The sequence below is a fragment of the Apteryx mantelli genome, chromosome 4 (assembly GCF_036417845.1).
Source record: "Apteryx mantelli isolate bAptMan1 chromosome 4, bAptMan1.hap1, whole genome shotgun sequence".
Classification (NCBI taxonomy): Eukaryota; Metazoa; Chordata; class Aves; order Apterygiformes; family Apterygidae; genus Apteryx; species Apteryx mantelli.
The window spans coordinates 80,471,381-80,491,732 of NC_089981.1; the positions used below are offsets into that span (position 1 = coordinate 80,471,381).

General features: G+C 43.7%; 1 protein-coding gene across 1 annotated transcript in view; it reads left to right on the plus strand.

Moving 5' to 3' along the window:
- Positions 1–20,352, plus strand: part of CEP170B (centrosomal protein 170B) — a 58,813-nt gene that overhangs the window by 16,750 nt on the left and 21,711 nt on the right. The window contains exons 4-12 of the mRNA XM_067295071.1: positions 211–289; positions 3,204–3,262; positions 4,661–4,799; positions 12,709–12,810; positions 13,237–13,713; positions 15,957–16,019; positions 16,858–17,621; positions 19,662–19,850; positions 20,044–20,152. Of these exons, the coding sequence (XP_067151172.1) occupies positions 211–289; positions 3,204–3,262; positions 4,661–4,799; positions 12,709–12,810; positions 13,237–13,713; positions 15,957–16,019; positions 16,858–17,621; positions 19,662–19,850; positions 20,044–20,152 (1,981 nt within the window). The remainder of the gene's footprint in view (positions 1–210; positions 290–3,203; positions 3,263–4,660; positions 4,800–12,708; positions 12,811–13,236; positions 13,714–15,956; positions 16,020–16,857; positions 17,622–19,661; positions 19,851–20,043; positions 20,153–20,352) is intronic.

A 20,352-nucleotide genomic window follows, 5' to 3' on the forward strand; every position in this document is an offset into this window, starting at 1 on the left:
CCTCATTTACTTGTTTAAATCAGGGACTAAAATTCAGTTTGCAGTTGGTAGAAGATGAACCGCCCTTGAGGTGCCTTCAGAGCAGCTTGCTCGTAGTGCTGTTTGCAGGAGGGCATGGGTGCGTTCCAGCTGGTTACACAGCCCTGACCCTCTGAGATATGTCACCTTGATATGCTCTGTCAAAACCATTTCTGTGCTTCTTTCTTGCAGACGTTCGTGAATGACGTGAGGATTCCTGACCAGAAGTACATCACCCTAAAACTGAACGATGTCATTCGCTTCGGCTATGATATCCTTGTCTGAGGATGCAGTGAGACGCAATCTTTGTTTGGGTTTTGTGCTGTCCGCTGCGTGGAGAGTTAGCAGTGCTAACTGTGGCTAATGACTAAGGGTGTTTATTTTGCCTCCTGGAGTCTTTGGATGGCTCGTCAGCTTTTGTTTCTCCACCATGGACCTGATTCAGAGCGTATTAATCATGATGCCTGATGACTTTATTGGGCTTTGAATCAGGCCCTGCACTGGCAATAGTGACTGTGGAGGTGCTGTTTCAGTGTCTTCCGGTCTCTTCCTCTCTTGGGAAGGGTTGTTTGTTTTGTTTTTTCTTTTTTCTTTTTTGTCTGGGATCCCTGGGTGGCAACTGTAGCTGGTACCAGCCTGGGAGAAAACATGTGTTATACACTTTTGTAACACTAACATTTTCCTATTTTTATCATCTGACTTTATATTTTTTTAATCATTCCACCCAAATGCTTGCTTGCAGATGATTTGAGCACACAGTTCTTCATCATTAAATATCTTGCTTTGGGGCTAGCAGTCAGACCCTTGGCTTTTTATTGATTAAAGTTGAATCTTGCAAATTGCTTCTGCCACAAAATGCAAGAGTAAATCTCCTGTTAGCAATAACAAATTTCACCTCTGTCAGGAGGAGGCCAGGCTACCTTTACTGCTTTGGTTAAAAAAGTACAAATACTGCTAGAGTCTGCTAAAATACCTTTACCTTCATCCCTTTTCTTTTTATCCTGATGTGACTATATGACTGGCTATAAGCATATATGTTGAAATGCCTTCCTCAGCCTATATATCAACAGCGGTAAGTAGAACTGCCTTTTCTCAGTGTTATCATTTTCAGAATAACAGTTTCAGTTGCCTCTAACTGCCAAATGTTACCCGTTTAGGGTGAATTTAGAAATAGTGTCTGCTCTAGGTTTTTTCCTTTCTTTTGTGGGAAACTTCCCTTAAAACAGTCCAGACATTTGTGAGAATAGAGGCAGGTAGTAAGTTTTACTGTGGGAGGGGAGGGGGGGAAATCTGTTATTGCTTAGAAAACTCTTGTGCATCCTTGACCCCAAGGCCACATTCTTGTGCCTTTTGTTGTCTCCATGATAATCCATGTGTGCTTGGCCGTGCCGTAACCCTTGAAATATTCCTGAGCTTGCTGGAGGCATGAACCAGTGAAGAGAGCGGATTTGCTGAGCCTTCATGCTCTTGCAGGGATCTGAGAACCTCGGGTCTAAGCTGCGATGGTGCTGGAGTACACTCTGTTGGAAACAGGGATGCTTCTACTGATCTGTGTGTAATTCAGGGTCTGCTGGAAAAGAGGCTTTTCTAGACCTTTTATAAAATCGTATTTTTGGACTTGGTTTCTTCATGTCTCTTCTTCCCGTTTTATAGGTAATAGATCTTATCTTCACAGTGGTATTGTTTTTTTGTTTTAAAAAGAGAGGGAGTTGCTAAATCATAAGAAAGCTGAAAAGGAGACTGATTATTTGCCTTCCAAGCTGGGTTTGAACAGGGTGCAGCTGATGAGGATTCAGACATACATGGGGGAAAAATGCTGAGTAGCCCCTTATTGAGTACTGAGCATTAAATGTGCACAAGCTTTGTCATGTGGGGCCGTGTAATTAAAGGTGGTGTCTCAGTGCACACATGTGATGAAGCACACTAAAGTCACATAGGCAACCTGAGTTCTAACTTTTCTTAACTTTGCAGCTTTGCAAATGTTCTTCTAATGTAGCTGGTTGTGTGTTTTCTAGTCTCTACATACGTAGGGAAACTCATAAAAGATTTGCTGTAAACTCTAGTTTAGCTAAGTCATAGGCCAGTGCCTAGAGCTTGGGTAGATTTTAATGGCTGTGTTACAGGTTTAAACTTTTTATAGAAAACAATTCTGAGCATTAAGCAGCTGGGTAAAGTGCCTAGTCCTGCAGCCCTTGTATGGACATTCACGTGAAATGAATGATTGCATTTATGAATTGGAGAATTTATTGCCCTCAACAGGAAGACTTATGCGAATGAGAGGTTTAGACTTGCATCTTTATGAGAATAAAGATATAATCTCTTCCCCTTCTTTGCTGCTTTGGTGCCACTCTTTTTAGAAGTGCCTTCTGTGCCCACCTTGTCCGGCTCTGTGTGGATGGCAGCATCTCCTGTGGTCTCCGAGTCAGCTGTGCTCTATTGCATAAGAGCATTTGTCTCTTTTCCATTTACAGTTTCACTTGCAGACTGTGTGGAGTTTTCTTGCTATGCCAGTATCGCTTGGTTTATTTTTAGTTTAAGATTTTCCATGGTTCTTTCCTCCCCCCTTTGCTCTGTGCAGTCCTGATTGGGTTGTTCATGATGACGTTGCCAGATGCTTTCCTTATTTTTTTGCGCAGCCGCCTAGGCTCAAACATACTGAATGCCTCTCTTTCTGAGAGGTCACAGCAGCTCATGGCCTGATTTACTTTTCATCCAGGAAACTGCAGTGACTTGTCAGAGTAAGAGAGCACTGCAGTCCTGGACGTCTCTGCAGGGAGCTGCAGTTTTCCGTTCCCTTGTCCCGAGCATGGGAGACTGATCTTGGCTGGGATACTGTGGGGATGGAGCAGTCTGCCAGGAGCTGACAACAGGGTGGAGAGGAGCAGGGAGCGAGTTGAGACATGGCTCAGGTCGCTCCCCCATCTCATACTGAGCTGCTGGTCCTCCCTGGAGCTTCCCCTGCCCTGCTCTTCATTTAGTGCTGGGTCTGGCCAGCAGACATCATTGCACACTGTGCTGCAAAATGTGTGCAGCAAAGACCATGGTGGTGTGCAATGGAGACAATTTTTAGTGCCCCGTGTATTTTAAGCTTGTCTAGTTTTATGATCTTGTTTTATTTTAGTGACTGAGGGGTAGATTTCACTGTGCATCTAATTACTTTGCTGTTTCCTTAACAAGTTCTGTACATTCAAACATGTATGTCCTGGAGCAAATTCAGCACAAGGTCCCAGAAGAAGCATTAAAGGTAAGAGTGTACAGATGCAGGTTGTTTCTTTGCAAAGAGATGGTGGTGTCTACAGAGTGCTGCACAGTTTAAAGGTGCTATTTTACAGCATTACAATTTTTTTTTTTTAAGTACTCCAGTGATGGTCATGTAGCTTGAAATTTTTAAGCACTCTTGATGGCAGCGAAAAGATCCACAGTGTTAGGCTCTCCTTGGATTGATGCTTAACAAAACTTTCCTTTAACAAAACCTCCTTTGAGAGAGATGCATTTCCCAGTTATCTCGGCTCTGATCTCTTATTCCTGTGCTAACATCTAGATGAAGTTATTTATGAATTCATGGGTGCCAGCAAAGGTTACCAGAGGTGTAGTGTATTAAAGAACAGTCAACGCATTAACTTCTTGTAAAAGCATAGTAGAACTTATTCTCTCCCAGAAGTGAAGCATGGATGCCTTCCTCTGAGTGTGGTAACTTGGGCCAGCTCCATCACATTTCCTCCAGCCAGCTAAAGTTTACTTAATTTATTCCTAATCTCGTTTTTGTCTTCAAGCTCCCATTTTTTCTTTGCTTTTCGCTCTTATCAGCGAGGTGTTTTTTAAACATAGAGTTCAGGATCAGGTACAAAATACTCCAGCGTCCTCTTATCTAAGGCAGAAGAGCAACCTCCTCCGGGCAGGAAAGCTGTCCTTGTACAGCTGAGGGATTAGGTTATCAGTGCCAAGCATCACTTGTTGGCCAGCACATACTGTCCTCTCAGCCCTGGTTCCACCTTTAGGACTTTGAGAGGGTCAGAAGTGTAACAGATAAGATTGGATAAATGATTCATTGCGTTTGCTGAGGGGTAATCTTGACGGGTACACCCTTTTATTAACTTACTTGTAATAAATCCACTTTTAATTAAATCATTTACTATGTCCAAATTTAGTATGAAACCTTTTTTTAAGGCAGAATGACATTCCTAGCTGGAGAGACTTTGGAGAGAAATAATTAAAATATGTTTTAATTGCCTTTACTGAGAAACTGAGATAATGCAGATGAGTGCCTTGAAAGAATTTATAATGTTGCAAAGGGATTTCAGGATTTGAATCTGGAATGGAAAACGACATGAGTTCTGATTGTTCTCAGTTTACTCTTTAAAGGGTTTCCTAATTAGCTGTTTTGCAGAGATAAGTCGCGATGCCCTTCTCATGGACTAGAATTGTCACTTAATATCTTCCAAATGAGGTATTTGAAAGCCTTTCGGCTGGCATTTCTGCCATTCTCTAGCCTCTACTCCAGTGTGTTTTCTTCTTGTTACAGAACATTGCCACAGAATTTGCTTTTGTATGATCCTTTTGGTGGTGTGGGGTGGGAGTATGAGGTTCATGGGGTATATATAGCGCAGGGGCACCCAGCGAGCTGTTGCTTATGTCTCTGCAGCATGAGAAGTACACGAGCCAGCTTCAGATGAATTTCAAAGGCACGGCAATGAAGAGGGCGGAGCAGTCCATGGAGCACGGTGTCTACACAGAGTCGCCTCAAGCAAAGCTGGAGAAAGGAGAGAGGAAAGCAATCACAGGTACTTGCTCAGGAACCAGTTAATCAAGATTCAGGACAGCCGCTGCTGTTCAGTTCCTGTGCCGGGTCAGAACAGTAGTGCAGTATCATAGTTTACTTCTAGGAGCAGTTACAGAAGTGTCGTCTTTCTAAAGCTCTGATTTTGGTATTTCAGACTATCAGTTTTTGGAGATTCAACCTCGAAAAAATTTGCTGGCATGATGGTTCAGGCATGCCTTGTCATCGTGTGTATGCTGGAGAACTTGTGGGCATAGCAGGTTTGGCTAGTTCTTTGGCACCTGTCTGGTCTATTTTTAATTTCCTAATCATGAGCCGGTGTTTGAACAGTGGTGGTGACTCAGAGTGGAAAATGCATGGCTGCTGTGGCATGGTGTTGGCAGGCAGGCAAACAGGCAACATGGGATTTGATGAGGGGGAAAAAAAAAACCCAAACATAGTATGGTCCTGAATTGCTGTATTTCCTCACACATCATTATGTGGGATTGAAACTGATTACCAAACCTGCATACGTTTGCCTCAGGTTTGTTACTCACTGCTATAAATCTTTTCCATTTGAAAAATTCCCTCTGTTGTCCATTTTTTTACCCATTGCTTTGTTCCTTTAAAGGTCTTTAATTATTCCTGCCTGTTCCACCCTGTGCTCTCCCTTCCCTGTTGAATCCTATGAGTGCCACCTGCTTCTTCCCTGTTCCCCACTGTGGTGGGCCAAGACCTCCCCAGCAGCCTTGTCTCACTCATTTGAACTTCCTATCTCCTGTATGTGTTACCCCTGGCGCACCTCCTCTGGTTATGCTTGGATATCCATTGGTGGCCTTCTACAGCGTGATGATGCACAAGAGGAACAAATGTGGTTTTAAAGCATCCTGGTGACTGAGGACTGCCAGAAGCAGTCTTCTGGTGGCAAGATGGCAGAGTGGTTGAAAAGTTTTAGGTTTAGCAGAGAGACTGCCTGCCTGCAAAGTGGGCCTGTTAGAGGAAGGAGAGGGGTGAACTCCAGGAAGGAGGTGGGTCAGTGAAGAGTAAGCCAGTCTGTTGCAGAGCAGAGGGTGACAGCAGCTTTCTAGAATCGTGTGCAACTGTGGGTAAATCTGTTAAGGTTTCCTGATCTCTAACTGGAGTGGGCTGGCTGACCTTAATCTCCCATTTACTGTCTTTGTGAAAATCCCTCTAAGCTGATGTAGTGTACTAAAGCAGTGTAATATTTCTCTTTGGTACATTTGCCTTTGTTCTTGTTCTTGCCTCCCGCTGTGCATGGAAGCACACACATCTTGTGTACTTGACTCCCCTTCCCTGTGCCAGAGGAACCTTTCCTTGTGATGCTATAGATGTGTTTGTGTTTCACCCTGCCCTGTGGATGTGGCATTTGTGACTTTACCTCACAAGTTAAAGGGATAGAGTTGGTGATGGTTGACTGTGATGCTGTGGAGGGTGAAAAGAGGTGAACTTCCTTGGGAGGAGAACTCCCCAGCTGGGCTGCAGTGGATGCTGGCTTCTTGAAAAGATTTGCCAATAACCCGTCTGCAAGGCTCTGATCAAACCAATCTGCTTCTGTTGGATGAATATTCTCATTTTTATTCTTGTCTTCTTCCAAAATGTGCACTAGTTAGTTTTAGCCTAATAGCATAAGCCATTGATATTTGGGAACGTCTTCAAAGTCAGGACATCAAGTGGCTCTTCAGCAACATGACTTATTTCTCTGGTCCATGGTTCACAGACCTGCATTGCATTTTTATCATGGTTAGTGGGCACAGGCCAGAAGTTGGAGGTAAAAAGGGCCATGAGTACTTTCTGGGGGCCGGTACTGAAGTATGTTGCCTTCAGTGGGACTGACAGCCAGATGTGAAAAACCTCCTGTGAAGTGCTGCTAACCCCACTGAAAGATGGAGGAATTGAGGATATTTTGTTGGAGGTATTTTGAGCTGGACTGAAGCCTGTGGAAGCAAGGGAAGGAGTCTGAACCTCTTTGGAAAACATCTCTGTCACATGAGCAGAATGATTAGTGGGTTCGTATTTCATCTGCCACGTGACTAATTCACCTTGTATTCAGCTACACGCATGCACAGTTTTTCTCTGTTGCTTGGAGAAGTGGCAGCAGTTTAACTGATTAGTGGAAAGAGGAATGTAGTATCTTACGGGGAGTGGGCTTGCTCAGTGGGAGTAGAAAAAGAGGCTTTGGAGAGAGAGCTCTCTTGCTAAGCCTGTAGGTATTTGAGAATTTACACTGACTAATTAAAGCAGGGGCTGGGGTGACAAAGGCCTTTAGAAGGATCGCTTCCCAGAGCCCTGGTGGAAAAGAGGCAGAGGGAATGCAGGCTTGGAGGGAAGAGGTTTAACAAAACAATGTGAACAATTAGACCTGGTTAGAATTGGGAGGAGGTGAGGAGTGAGGATAAAGACATCCAATAGAGTGAATTGGAAACAGCTAAGCCGTTTATTCTTTATGCTGCTGAACTTGCAGCTTTTTGGCGTATGTTGCCTGTAAGCAGAAAATCACCAGCCTTTGTGAAATGTTTTTCCAGGAGAGGAATTTGGTAAGATCTGTGGGTTAGATGTTGATATGAATAAGAAAAGTACCCACAGTTTAGCCAGTTAATGCCAAAAATAGCCATCAGCTCTCATGTTTAAAGCCTTAAGTGATCAGGAGGCCGGGTACAGCCTTGCAATGAGCAGGTTTTAAGACTCCGTTGCATTCCCCATCTGTTGCTACCTGGATTGAAGTACTGAATGACATAGGCTACTTTATGGTCTTCTGATCTCAGCACATAGTTAATCCTCAGGCTGGCCATAAAATCCACTTCTTTTTTTTTCAGCCCTCATAGGCTGATGGCACTAGATAATGCTAAACCTGATGACTGAAGACCTGAGTTTCCAGGAGTGGAGGTTGCCCACAGCTTCCAGCTGAAATGGGGCATCATCAAACACAAGGGCATGACTTGAATTTCTCCTTGGTTCTGTGAAACAGGCTTGTGTGCTGGTTAATGTTGGTATAACTATGGAGTACTCCTAACAGAACAGATGACTGGAAAGTCTTGTCGGTGTCCAGTGCTGAGGTCAGCAGGCAGTTTGGACAGAGGCAGTGGGACTTGTGCCTAGTTGTGGCGTGGTTTCCATGGTCTTCGGCTGCTTTCCCCATGAGATCATGGTAATAGTTACTTAGACACGCAGCTCTTCTCTGGCCTCTAATTTAAGACAGTGGTGGTGGTTTATCTGCTTCTAATTTGAGCTAGTTTGGTGGTACCTGCAACATGCTAAAGGCTTCACCATTTAATTGGTACAAATAAATTTGTGATTATCAGTCGGATTTGAAAGCCTTCAGGATTTGTGTGTGTTCACAGCAGTTTAAAAAAAAAAAAAAAAAAAAGACCAGGGTTTAGGTTTGCAACACACACACAAAATAAACACTGTGGTGGAGAGCCAAAGAATTGCTTTATGTTTATTCCTGCTAGGTTAGAGTTCTCTGTTTGGGAGAGCAGAAAAAAAAACAGAGACTTCAGGAATTAGTTTTAAAATGTTAAAGCTAGATCATCTTTTTCTCCCCAAGGCCTCTGCCATAAGAAGCCTGCTCTGCATCTTCTGAAGATGGACATTTGTGTTATTAATAATGAATCAAAAACAGCTTGACTTAAAGCAAGCTGGATTTCTCATGCTTTTGTTAATGACTTGCTGCAGCAAGCTTCAAAGCTGCGTGTGCCTCTGTCAGCAGAGAAATGTGCCACTGTTGTCTGTCTCTCTCTCGTGAGTGTTTGAAGCTTTGCGAGGACTTGGGTGAAGTGCAGCCCTCAGTGCTGTCCCAGCCAGGCAGCCTGTGGGAAGAGCCCTTCTTCAAAGGAAATCAAACCCCTCTGCGATGGGAGCTACACGTTCATCAGGAAAGCTGTTCTAACCACTTGCTGGTAGAAAGCTGCGTTAACACAGACTTTCTCCTTCTCCTTTCATTACCTTTACTGTATTTTTGGTCCTGCCCTCATGTTGCTCTGTGTGATTCACTTCTCCATAAATATACCTCTTTTGTATTCAAACATCTCATTTTCTCGCATTGTGGTGTCTTCTGTTCAGATGATCAATAGCCCTGTATTAATTTAATAGGCCATGTTCTTGTCAGGCTTGTTAAACAAATGGACCTCCCTTGTTCTGTGCTAAAACAGCCTTCATTTTTTTTCTTGAGTGACTGCCCCAAAGACTGAAATCCAGGAGCAGAACGTGTGCATGTCAGTGGTCTTTCCTGTATTACACTGTCACTGGTAGCTCAGTATTTATCTGTCTGAATGCTTGTACTGACCTCAATTCAGTTCTCTGAAAGGATGTTTTTCAGGCTGTCTGCCTGAATTGATGAGCCAAGAAGTATGTCTAAATGAATTGGCACCATCTGGCCAGCCTGGCATGGAGTTGAGAGAGGTGGTAACGAGCTGCCATCAATTGGAGGAAGTCTAATATCATTAAAATGACTGAGTAGTTAGTTTTCATTGGTGTTCCTTGCTTCATCACTGACTTGGGCAAGCCCTGAGTCTCTGTGGACTTGCAGGAGCTCTTAGTGTACACCGTAAAATACAATAGACAATCTGTGGGTTCAGAGCAGCGTGTGTGTCAGGACACAGACAGACCTGCTGCTCTGGGTGCTGCTGGTCCAAGTTGAGGTTGCTACCCAAAATGCATCCCAGCTGGTGGAGGGCAAAGCCCCTTGGATCTGCTGGCACAGCTGCATATGTAGCTGCACTCTCTCCTGCTTCAGTCCCAGCCATCTGTTTTAGCTCCATTCTTTAGCTTTTTATTTTCTTTTTTTAAACCACATTATCTTGTTAGAGCTGAAAGGAGGAGAGGCCACTGGGTCGGTTGTGCTGACGAATAAGAAGGGGCAGTAGTTTCTGCCTTGGGCAGGATGGCAAATTAGTGTAACTCTTCTGAAATTGTGGTATACTTACAGAGTAGCTCAGGATCTGGCCACTTCCAACAGTAGGTGAGAATTAGGGCATCTGTGTCACTTGATAAAGTTGTTGCACAAAATGCAAATTAATTTGAAGGTTCGGTGGAAACATTAATTGCTCTTAAAATACTGAAACTGTCCCTAAATAGCAAGACATTGACTCCTAAGCTTCCCATCTGTGCTTTTTGCATTCTTTAAAATTAAGCTCTAGTTATTGTGGAGGCAGGGAGAGGGGAAGAATGAAAAATAATGCAGATGTGTTGCCCTGAACGCAGGCTGTGACAGCGTGTCAGGTGAAGCCATGTAAGCCTGTGTCATGCCTGTTGGCCCCGGAGGGCAGAACGTGGCTTCCGCTGTGGTGTGGTGAAAGCAGGCTTGGGGCTGCTCTAGAGTGGCCTCCCACCCTGGTGGCCCCTAGCTGGGTCTATGCACTCTGCCAAACCTGATGTGCTGACTGTAACGGCTCCTTGATATGCCCTGGGTTTTTGGTCTTGTGCTAGCATTTGTCACAGAGGGAATTTTGGGGATTCCCAAATGCCTGACAGGACCTCTTTAGGTTAGGGGGGGCAACTTGAAAAGGACAGAGGAACTGGCTAATCATTCTTTTTTTTTTTTTTCTTTCATGCTCTCCTTGTCATCCCAAAGTTCCCTTTCAACCAAAAAGTTTGACCAGGATTAACTTGCTCTTCCAGCTGCCTTTATCCCTGCAGTAGAAAAGCTCTGGGGGTGAAGGCAGTAGCTCCTGTGTCCTGTGCGAGGAACAGTTCTCAGGGCTGGAAAAGATGCTGGGAAGAAGTCTGTCCTGCAGGATGGATGCCCTCACTGAGCTGTCTTAGCTCACTTTGTCTCTTTGCGTTTCACATTTGCAGCGTAGTATTTTCAGGATTTGTTCCACCAGCAATCTAAAATTAATCACTGATGAACTTGTCAGAGTTGTTTTTATTAATCCGAGACAAGCCTCCAAAATCTCACGTATCTCTTCAGTTTTGAGCCCTTCACTGTGCCCCTTGGCCCTTTAGCTGTGAGTTACCTTAGACACGTTTGACTTCTAATAGATTCGTCCATGACTCTGGAGTTCTGGTCTCCTCCTCCCAGCCCTGGCTACCATTTGGCAACGAACCCCAAGATTAGTATTGTGCTTCAGAGGGTGATAATCTATTGCAGTGCGTACCCAAAAGGTGTTTTCTGGGACCTGGGTAGAGTGAAACCCATGTGGTTGGGGTGAATGGCCTGGCAGAGGAGTTGTGGCATGATGGGAGGGTGATGGGTGTCTGCTAGGCTGAATGACAGAAGATCTCAGCCTAGCAGACAATACGTTTGGGTTCCTCTGTTCAATAACAAGCTTTTGAATAGTTCCCCCCCCCCCCGAAGTGTTTTACCCATCCTCAGTTATGAAACGTATTGCTTGGCAATTCCATTTTATTCACAGTGAGAAATGCTTCCTCCTTTGAACTTTCAAAGGCCGCCTACATAATGGGAATATAGTTTATCTTCTGTGCGCTCTAGGCGGAAAGGAGTAATGTTTTCAGCCTCTTTTGCTCATCAGTGTGAAGGGAGGCAGTGTGTTTAATTTTGAAACATGAAGAAGATCTCTTGAAAAGGGCCAGTGGGCTGAATCTCAAAAGCAAAATTTTTGTCTGTGGAGTATGAATGTATGAGCATATATGTTTCTGGAAGTATTCTAGAGAAAAAAAAAGCCATGAAATAGTGGTCATTGGATTTGTGTAGCATTAGAAACGGCAACATAAATTTGGGCTTCTTTTGTCTTTGACTTATTTAATTCCCCGTCCTCTTCTCATTCCCCTTGTCATGCTAACACCTCTCTCTCTCATGTCCCTATTAAACTAGGGAATGCAAAATTGCAGGGCTGTTTGAGGGCTCCTTTAAACAGAGCAGCGTGTGGTTTAAAGCCGCAAACTGAGCAGCAGCTGGCGGTAGAAGCTCAGCTGTGCCGCTGTAGCTGGAGCCAGGGCTGAAGACATGTCCAGGAGAACGTGTGCTGATTGCTGTTACGGGTGGAGGCAGAAGCCGCTAACGATACTGGAAGGTCTCCTTGTGTTAGCCTGAGCCCCTGATCTGTACTCGTGTCCCTGCCACCTTAACATGAAAGGACAAAAGCTATTTTATTTGCCTCTCTTAAACTATTATAAAAACATAATAATAATAATAATAATAGCAACTATTACCACAGGTAAATTGAGGTGTATTCTTTTTACTTGTTGTATAAAAAGCAGCAGCCTAAGGCATTCCCAAAGTATAATCTTGTTTCATGGGAGATAAATGGTTGAATGAGAAGCAATGGATCAGTTCCTTTGGGTACCTGTTGTTGTGATGAAGCCCTGATTTTTCTCTGAGCACTCTCTGAGCAGAGAAAATCTTTGAAATCTAGAACTCCTAAAGGAAGTTTCACCAGGAGAAAAAACACTGTCCTGCAGTGACTCTAGAATCCACTTCCTTTGACTGGAATCTTTTTGAGAGCAGGAGTTTACTTCTTTTTTTTGTATGTGTAAGGAGATGGTTTTACCATTTTCTCTAATTTTTTATCACTTCAAGAATTTCCTGTTGTGGGATGTGTATCATGGTTTTTCTTTTTGTGTGTGTGGGTGGGGAAGTGGTGAAAAGTTGGAGAAAATCCCTGACCTCACAACATCCCAATACATGGTGGGGCCAGAAGGGGCAGCACTCTTCCACTTCCTGTGAATAATTAGGCTAGAAAGAGAGGGAAACCGGTACCAGGGAAACACAGGTATGAGAGAAAGTGAATGGAGCTGGAATCAGCATTTTGTTAGCAGAATGTGTTTAAAAAAAAAAAAAAAAGCCTGAACATAATTATTGTTACATACGATTTGGGTTTATTATAATTGCAATATAACAGATATGTCATCTCATTTTACTCTGCTTTTTTTCCCTGTTTGGGACATGCTTATCTTCTGTGAACCTGGGAAATAGATGTTTTCTGTGTCAAAGTATTTGCTTATCCTCTTCCTAGAGACCAATACTTATCGCACCCCTCTTTATGGCCAGCCCTCCTGGTGGGGGGAAGATGATGCAAATAACAAGGAGGACAGAAGACAAGAGGAACACTACTCAGGTAATGCAGATCATCTCTCGGGAAGGGGACAGAACTGCTGCATGCTTTTGATCTTTGCTGCACGAAGGCATCCTCCTTTAAGGCTTTAGTTACCACTTTTTTGTACTTGTATTTGCACATTGCTATGTGTAGATTGCTGCTAGTGAAACAAAAATATGGGGAAATAAAATGTTTCCCCTAAAATATGTGAAAGTTAAAAACAGCAGTTGTGGACTACTTCAGTATGTATGGAAAAGGCCTTGCTAAGTTTGTTGGGTTGAGCAGCTGTGTAGGTGGAAGTGAATTCAGTGAAGTGAAACAGGATATCTCCTGTCCATGTCAGGCAGACAGAAACCTTAAAATGCTACTACTCATTTTAGCAACTTCAGCTAATGTTTGTTTGTGAATTTAATATTTTTCTGCTCCCCCCCCTCCTTTTTTTTGTAGAAAGATCGAAAGAGATAACCCAACATGAAGAGGAACTGAATGGTAATATTTCTGCATATAGAGATTCCCAAGAACAGTCTGTGTTTGCGTTCCGGAGAGAGCCAAGTTACTTTGAGATCCCGACTAAAGAATTTCAGCAGCCATCAAAATCTCCGGAAACACAGGTCCATGAAATACCGACAAAGGATGTTGATGCTGTAGTGCCCCCAGTTGTGCAAAGTCATGCCTCTTTCACCATTGAATTTGACGACGGTACCCCCGGTAAAATAAAGATAAAAGATCACGTAACTAAATTTTCACTCAGACAGAGAAGACCATTTAATAAGGAACCTGCTCATACAGAAGTGATGTCAGCAGAGAGCAAAGTGGCTGACTGGCTTGTCCAGAATGACCCCAGCTTGATGAGACGACAGTCTCCAGGAGACGATGTGTACAGTACCAAAAGTGACCTGCCAGTTCACGTGAGGACACTTAAAGGTGAGTGAATGTCTTTGTCATGTGGACAGGGTTCTCTGTTGGCTGTGCCACAGCAGCATAATAAAGGCCAAAACCCTTCTCCTATCAAGGAAAATTGCACTCATTTATCTCTGCCCCGAATTTGCAAAATGAAGATATTATTATTATTATTTTTTAATGACTATTAATGGTTTTAAACCTGGTTAGCAGGCTTTTCGCCCAGCCCTGAAGCCATGTGTGATGCTGGCCTGGGGACTGTCTAATCTGGTTCCTCCACATCTGTAACCCCAGCTTGGCAATAACAGTGATTGAAAAAAGGATTTTGATTTTTAAATGTCTGAAATTGCCTTCGTATGGTCAGGCAGACTGGTAAACACAGGTATGCCAGTGGATTTTCTTCTCTTGGCTTCTACTAGCTGAAGGGAATGACCTTTGCTTTCTAGATGTAGTGCAGAAGATGCTAATTGTGGCTAACTGCTGATGTCTGTCATAACCAGAGGCTCTTGGGTTGAAAACCAGAGTTTCTCACATGGAGACTGGTGACAGAGTGGAGATGTACATGGTCACCAGTGGAGGAAATGATTGTGCTTGTGGAGAAAGGTTTCTTCTCTTAAACTAAAGCTTCTCTGAAATCCTGCTCTGTTCAACAACTCCAGATTTCATGCATCTGTTTTCTGTTAAGTGTGTTACTGTGAGGAATTCTTTGAGAAATTTCAAAGGTGCGAAGTGTAGTTTGGAGCTCAGTGCTTAGAGCAGCTGGTGGGAGCAGTGATTCTTACTTGTGCTTTTGAAAACATTTTGCAAGATCCAGGTTTGCTTGGAAGCCTTTCTTGGAGCATGCACTGAACAGCTAGAAAAAGACCACTGCTTCCTAAATTCTCACTGCCTTTGTATTTGGAGGCCTTGCAGTGCTGGAAAAGCTGTTGTTTCTAACTGGACCATTGACTGATGAAGTCATATTGAAGGTTACTGACCCACCTGTGCTTGAGGTTAACACATTTTTAAAAGAGAGCACTACTTTATTTTCCCTCAAAGGAATATTTGCTAAGTCATTGTTGGAGAAATCCTCCTTTTAATATGAAGAGTTTTACCTATTATGCCTCCAACTTGCTGTTTTGTGTACAGTTTCTGAGAAGCATCTATGGTCAAGAAGGTCTAGCATATCCAGCCCTGGGGTTTGGCATGACATAGAAATTGAACTCTTTTGTCATCACTGAGCTGCCCTGCCTGATTATTTAAGGTCTTCTTTTCAGTAGATATGGTAGGTTTTGTTTTTCATTTTTATCATTGAGATTTTAGATTTTGTTGACTTGCTGAAGAGCCTTGTCTGTAGGGGATACAAATGCAATTTAACTATCTCCAAAAGGAAAGAGCAGAACTACTAAAGAGTTTGGCTGCTGTTGCTCATCCCAGCATTTTCCTGCATGATGCACAGAGAGAGCACTAGACTGCATTTGCCTCTTTACTGTTCATGAGGCATAGAAAGAAACTGAGATATTTTAATGCATAATTTGCATATCAGAAAATCAACTATTTGGGCATTTGATTAAGAATTACAGTGTTGGTGGTTGGTGGCCCAAGGAGTTTATCCACCTCTTCTTTGGCAGAGGACAGCATGTCATTTGTCTGCGACAGTCTGGATAGCTGTGTAACATGTTTTTCCTGTGGGGCGAATTTTGAAGATGTCTTGGAGGCTACAGTTGGCTGCCTACCAACTTTGAGTCTTCAGGAACACTGAGACACCCACCGTCGCGGTTCTTTAGTAACATTTGTTCACTTTCAGGAACAACATGGTGAACATAAAGCCTGATATCAAGACTAGAGAGTTGGGCCCTAGGTCTTTGAGAAATACACGGTGTTCTGGTGGGGCATTTGTAGGCACAGCAAGTCCTTTTCCTTGCATCCTCACCATTTTACATTCAGCAAAGCTCTCAGCCATGACCCTTTAATCTAGCAACTTTCCCTTACAAGGTCTGGACTTATCAGCCTTTAGGGCACAATGCAAAGTCTACTGGCTTTCTTCAGGATGGTGTTAGGAAACTCTTCAGAGGCCTGACTCCTGGGTTTGAATGGTTCTTGTATTAAATTCTAATCTTTCACAGCTAACTCAAGGTAATAAATGGTCTTCACCCCTGTGACTGGAGAACTTGCAAAGTAGGTTTGAGCAGTTCTCCTTTCAAACACGTGGTATTTTAGCAAGTATATCTTGCTGCATGTTACAGTCTAGAGCGCAGAGACCTCTTTCCCCATTCTCCCGATGACAGGTTCCCAGTCGTTGGCTGAGTCGTGTTCTGTGCCTTCACACCTGTTTCCTTCTCCAAAAAAAGGTTTGTTTTTTGTTTTATTTTAACTTACTCTCTTTCTGAGAGTCCTGAACTAAGGTCTTAAGGGGCAGAGCATCACTGATACAAAGCAAAGGTTATGAAGATGGTTGTCTCTAATATAAGTGAAAATTAACTTAAGCTTATTTTTAGTTAACTATGAGTAATTATTTAACCTTTGCTCGGCTGGTGATAGGATGGTGTGACTCATGGGGTGTCATGGTGTAACTCTTAAGTCTTCAGAAAAGATAGAGTCCTGCAAGTTCACTTTTCTGTTAGCTGCTGTTTTATTCCCCCTTGTAGAGGGGGATAAAGCGGATGATCAGAGGTGCATGCAGTCAGAACGCAGTGATCATGTGGCTTTTTCATCGTGGGAATTTGGCTCCATGGGATGCAATGCACGGGGTTTATTTCTCAGTTCTGCAGAGAAATTTCTGCTCTGGAATGAAGAGAACCTAATGAGGTGTTCTTAGACTAGGGTAATTGGGCAGAACTGCAAAATAATGTCCTTTTTTTTGTTTAAATGGCAAGAAAGAAACAAACAAGACATTAGGTGTCTAAAATGGTCAGTGTTACAAAATCAAAACCCCATAAGGTTAAAATGATTTCTTAAGTTGTTTTAATAAGTTGATAGCCAATCAGTTGTAAAAAGTGAGGTCATGGCATGCCTTCTCTCTTTTCACCTGATGGGATACAGTCCTTGTAGCACAGTAGATATTTTTGGTGTTGTTTAATTCTATAGAAATTTTTCTTTCAACTGAAAAAATAAATTTCAGCTGCAAGGTAATGACAGGGCAACAGCAACTGAGAACATAAAAATCAAATCCATTTAACTTGTTTTTAGGCAATAGGCACGAGGACGGGACGCAGAGTGACTCCGAAGACCCTGTGGCGCCCAAGGCAGAGAAGGAGACAACGACTGGCAGTGAACGTGCGACAGAGCAAACCAGGCTGCAACGCCAGATGAGACGCGATCCCCACGAGATGCTGCACAACAAGCAGGCGTTTGTCATCGAGTTTTTTGAGGACACGCCACGGAAGAAGCGGTCGCAGTCCTTCACGCACAGTGCTCACTCCTCCCAGAGCGACACTGATCCGGGGCTGAAGACCAAGGCTGAAAAGCGCAAGAGCACGTTGCCAGCGGAGAAGCTGGGAAACGCAGCGCCGTCATCCCACCTTGGAGCTCAGGCGGGCAAACCAAGTAGCAGCTCCTCCGGGACCCAAAGAACTAGTTCCTTCAAGAGAGAGAAGACAGAGGATAGGATCAACTCTTCCTCCTCTTCCACTTCCAGACCGTCAGCCAAAACTTACGGGAGCATTGGGAGGAAGTCTAAAATGGCTCAGGATTTTATGGCTGAGTACTTGCGGGAGACTGCTCAGTCTGGGAAGTCAAGTGCTGAGAAACCAGTGCCTCCGCCCATGCCAGTAGCTCCACGTGTGGTTATATCATCAGAACCAGAATCTGCTACTGCTCCACCTCCTGAGTTAAAGTCAGCCCAGTGCAGGAGGAATGATGAGGAAGACAGTGTGAGTGAGACGGGCACATACACCATCGAGACGGAGTCGCAGGATAAAGAGGTGGAGGAAGCACGAAAAATGATAGATCAGGTAAATGTCCCTTTTCTGAACTGGCCAGCAAGTTGAGGACTGAAGACTTGGGCTTCTGCAGCTTGTGCTGAAGGGCCCAACTTCACTAGCTGTTGCTGTGAAGGACTGCCCCCCTTTTGAGTCAGGTGCAGAGGAGTTAATATATTTAGGAGTAGGAAAGTGTCCTGGCTGATATATGTTAAGGATAGGTGTGAAGGTATGAACAAACAAACAAAAAAAAAACCACAACAAACAAAAACCCCACCAAGTGCAAGAAGGCAAGGTAACCCCGCAGCAAAAAGTTGCTTTGCTACCAAAATGGGATTCGGATGCAAAAGTTCAAGAATGGGCTTGCTATATGTTAGAGGAAAAGGCAACAGCATGCTCATGATTGGGCTGATCCTGCCAAGAGCCATGAATGGGGGCAGCTCTGTTCTTTAGGACTACTCACAAGCCTCTGCCTTTGCATTGCGTCACCTCCTGCCTGCTGCTCCAAAGACCGGAGCTGCAGCCCATCTCTGACGCTGCGTCCCATGGTAGGCCAAAGAAACGCAGGCCAAGGGCTGGTTTTCTTTATCTTTCACAAGCCTTTAGAGGTAGGTGGTTCTGTATTTAGCTTTGCTTTGTTAGAAAGGTAGGGCTTGCTGGCAGGACAAGTGGCAGCTAGTGCAGATAGCAAAGGGTGTGGTCTGGGGCAGAGGCAATCCTAGAGGGATCTATACTTGCTTGTATTTTGCAAAGTGAACGATAACCTAAAAAAATAGATGAGGGAAAGGCTTAAAAATACCCACCCAACTAAGCAACCCCAGGGCAAACCAAAGTTTGGGCGACTTTCAGGTTTAACTTTTATCTGTTTATTATGAAAACAGAAGTAGCAAGTTGCTCTGAAGACTTACTGTAATGTAGGAAGGAGGATGGTGAACTTTAAAGGAAGCCTTAATTGAATCTGTCTTTAGAGCTGTGTATATGGTGGTCTGCGTGCACAGATCTGGCTTCTTTCATTTCTTTATTTATTACACTTGTTCTTTGCATCTTATTTGAAATGTGATCGGAAGCTTGCAGGGCAGGGTGGTCTTTGTGTTTAAGCCAAAGCAAGGCCCTAATCCTGACATTAGACAGTTAATTGCTCTGATGGGAGAATATGAGAAGATAGCACAAAACCACAATTATTTCTGAGGAGGGGAGGTAGTCTTGGCAGGCAAGCAGACCAATTTCAGCTCCTGATTCTGCTGTAGACTTGGTGAGATGTAGACCTACCACTTGGGAAATAACTAATAACTGGACCTCAGTTTCTCTGACCAGGAAGGAGAATAATACTAATTTCAGTTTTGCGGGGGTTTTGCAGTGACTCTGCTCTCCCCCTGCCACACATGCACACCACTTAGTACAAGTGAGAGTGGAGAACTCTGGAGTGGCTGCCTTTGCCTGAATCTAGGTACCTTCTGTGGTGGCATCTTCTCTGAACCTCTTGTAGTCAGGGAAGAGAAACAAGCCCTTCTGAGGCATGGATTATGCTCATCCCTGTAACAGAGCCTGTTTATCTCCAGAGGGAATCTAGCCAGCTAGCTCAAACATTCATCTGCTTCAGAGGTGAATCCTTTCCCAGGTCTTTATGTGGCAATGCAGTGTTGCCCTTGTCAGCCCACTGTCTACTAGTCTGCTACAGTCTATGAAGGACCCTAGCGAAGGAGGTTTTTTTGTTTGTTTGTTTTTTAATTCTCCATGAATTAGCTGGCAGAGAACTTTAATGACAATCATCCTAAATTTCTCAGGGCTGAGAAGGGGCTCTGTCTATGAAAGTTACTACTATTAAAGGCAGCACACTGAAATAACAAGGAAGGGAGAAAAGGTGGGTGTGAGTAAAGTTCTATGAATAAGTATATTTAAAACTGCTGCTGAGGAGTAGAGAATAGTGATTTATTTAATTTGTATGGAAGGATTGGCATGTGTTTCTGGCCATTTGAGATCAGACTTTGCATGTGACTAGTGCTTTGTGGATTTGGATTTTGAACTAATATTTTGTCTTGGTTTTTAATCTTTCCCATGCAACCACCCTTTCAGGTTTTTGGTGTTCTTGAGTCTCCTGAGTTTTCCAGAATATCTTCAGCCTTTAGACCAATAATAAAAGGTGAAAAAGATGACTCTGGTTCTCATCAACATCTAATCAGTGAAAATGGCACTAGTCAGAAGTCACCCTTGCTCCAGGCGTTTGCCTCAAAAGCTATGAGTGGGTCTCAGGCTGATATGCAGGTACGGGCAGTCCAGGCAGATTTGATGGGATGGTGGAAGTATACGTGGGTTTTCTGTCTGGAGGGAATGTGGTGCATGAACTGATTTCCATTTTGAGGAGACTGAGTGATGGCTGTATGAGAAGAGAGATTTGGTGGCTAAGATTTGCTTCAAAAACCGCCTTTATAATGCTGCCTTCCCCAATTTGTTGTAGATGTCTGCAGCATCTCAGGGGAGTCAGAAGTGGGTGTCTAGGTGGGCAAGCCTTGCAGATAGTTACTCTGACTCTGGATCTGTCTCTGGGCAGGGTGATGGTGGTACAGGTAAGTCTCATCCCAATGTTACCTTTTGAAGGCTTATGAATCTAAACTGAAGTGTTATGAAAAGGGGGATGTGTCTGACTGTGACTTGTTTTCTGTTTTAGCTAAAGTATTTGGGGGTGGGAAGGATGGAGTAAATTCCCAGTGGAGGGGTATGAAAGATGAATCCTAAACAAAGATCGAGAGAGCCTCTGGTTTGCATT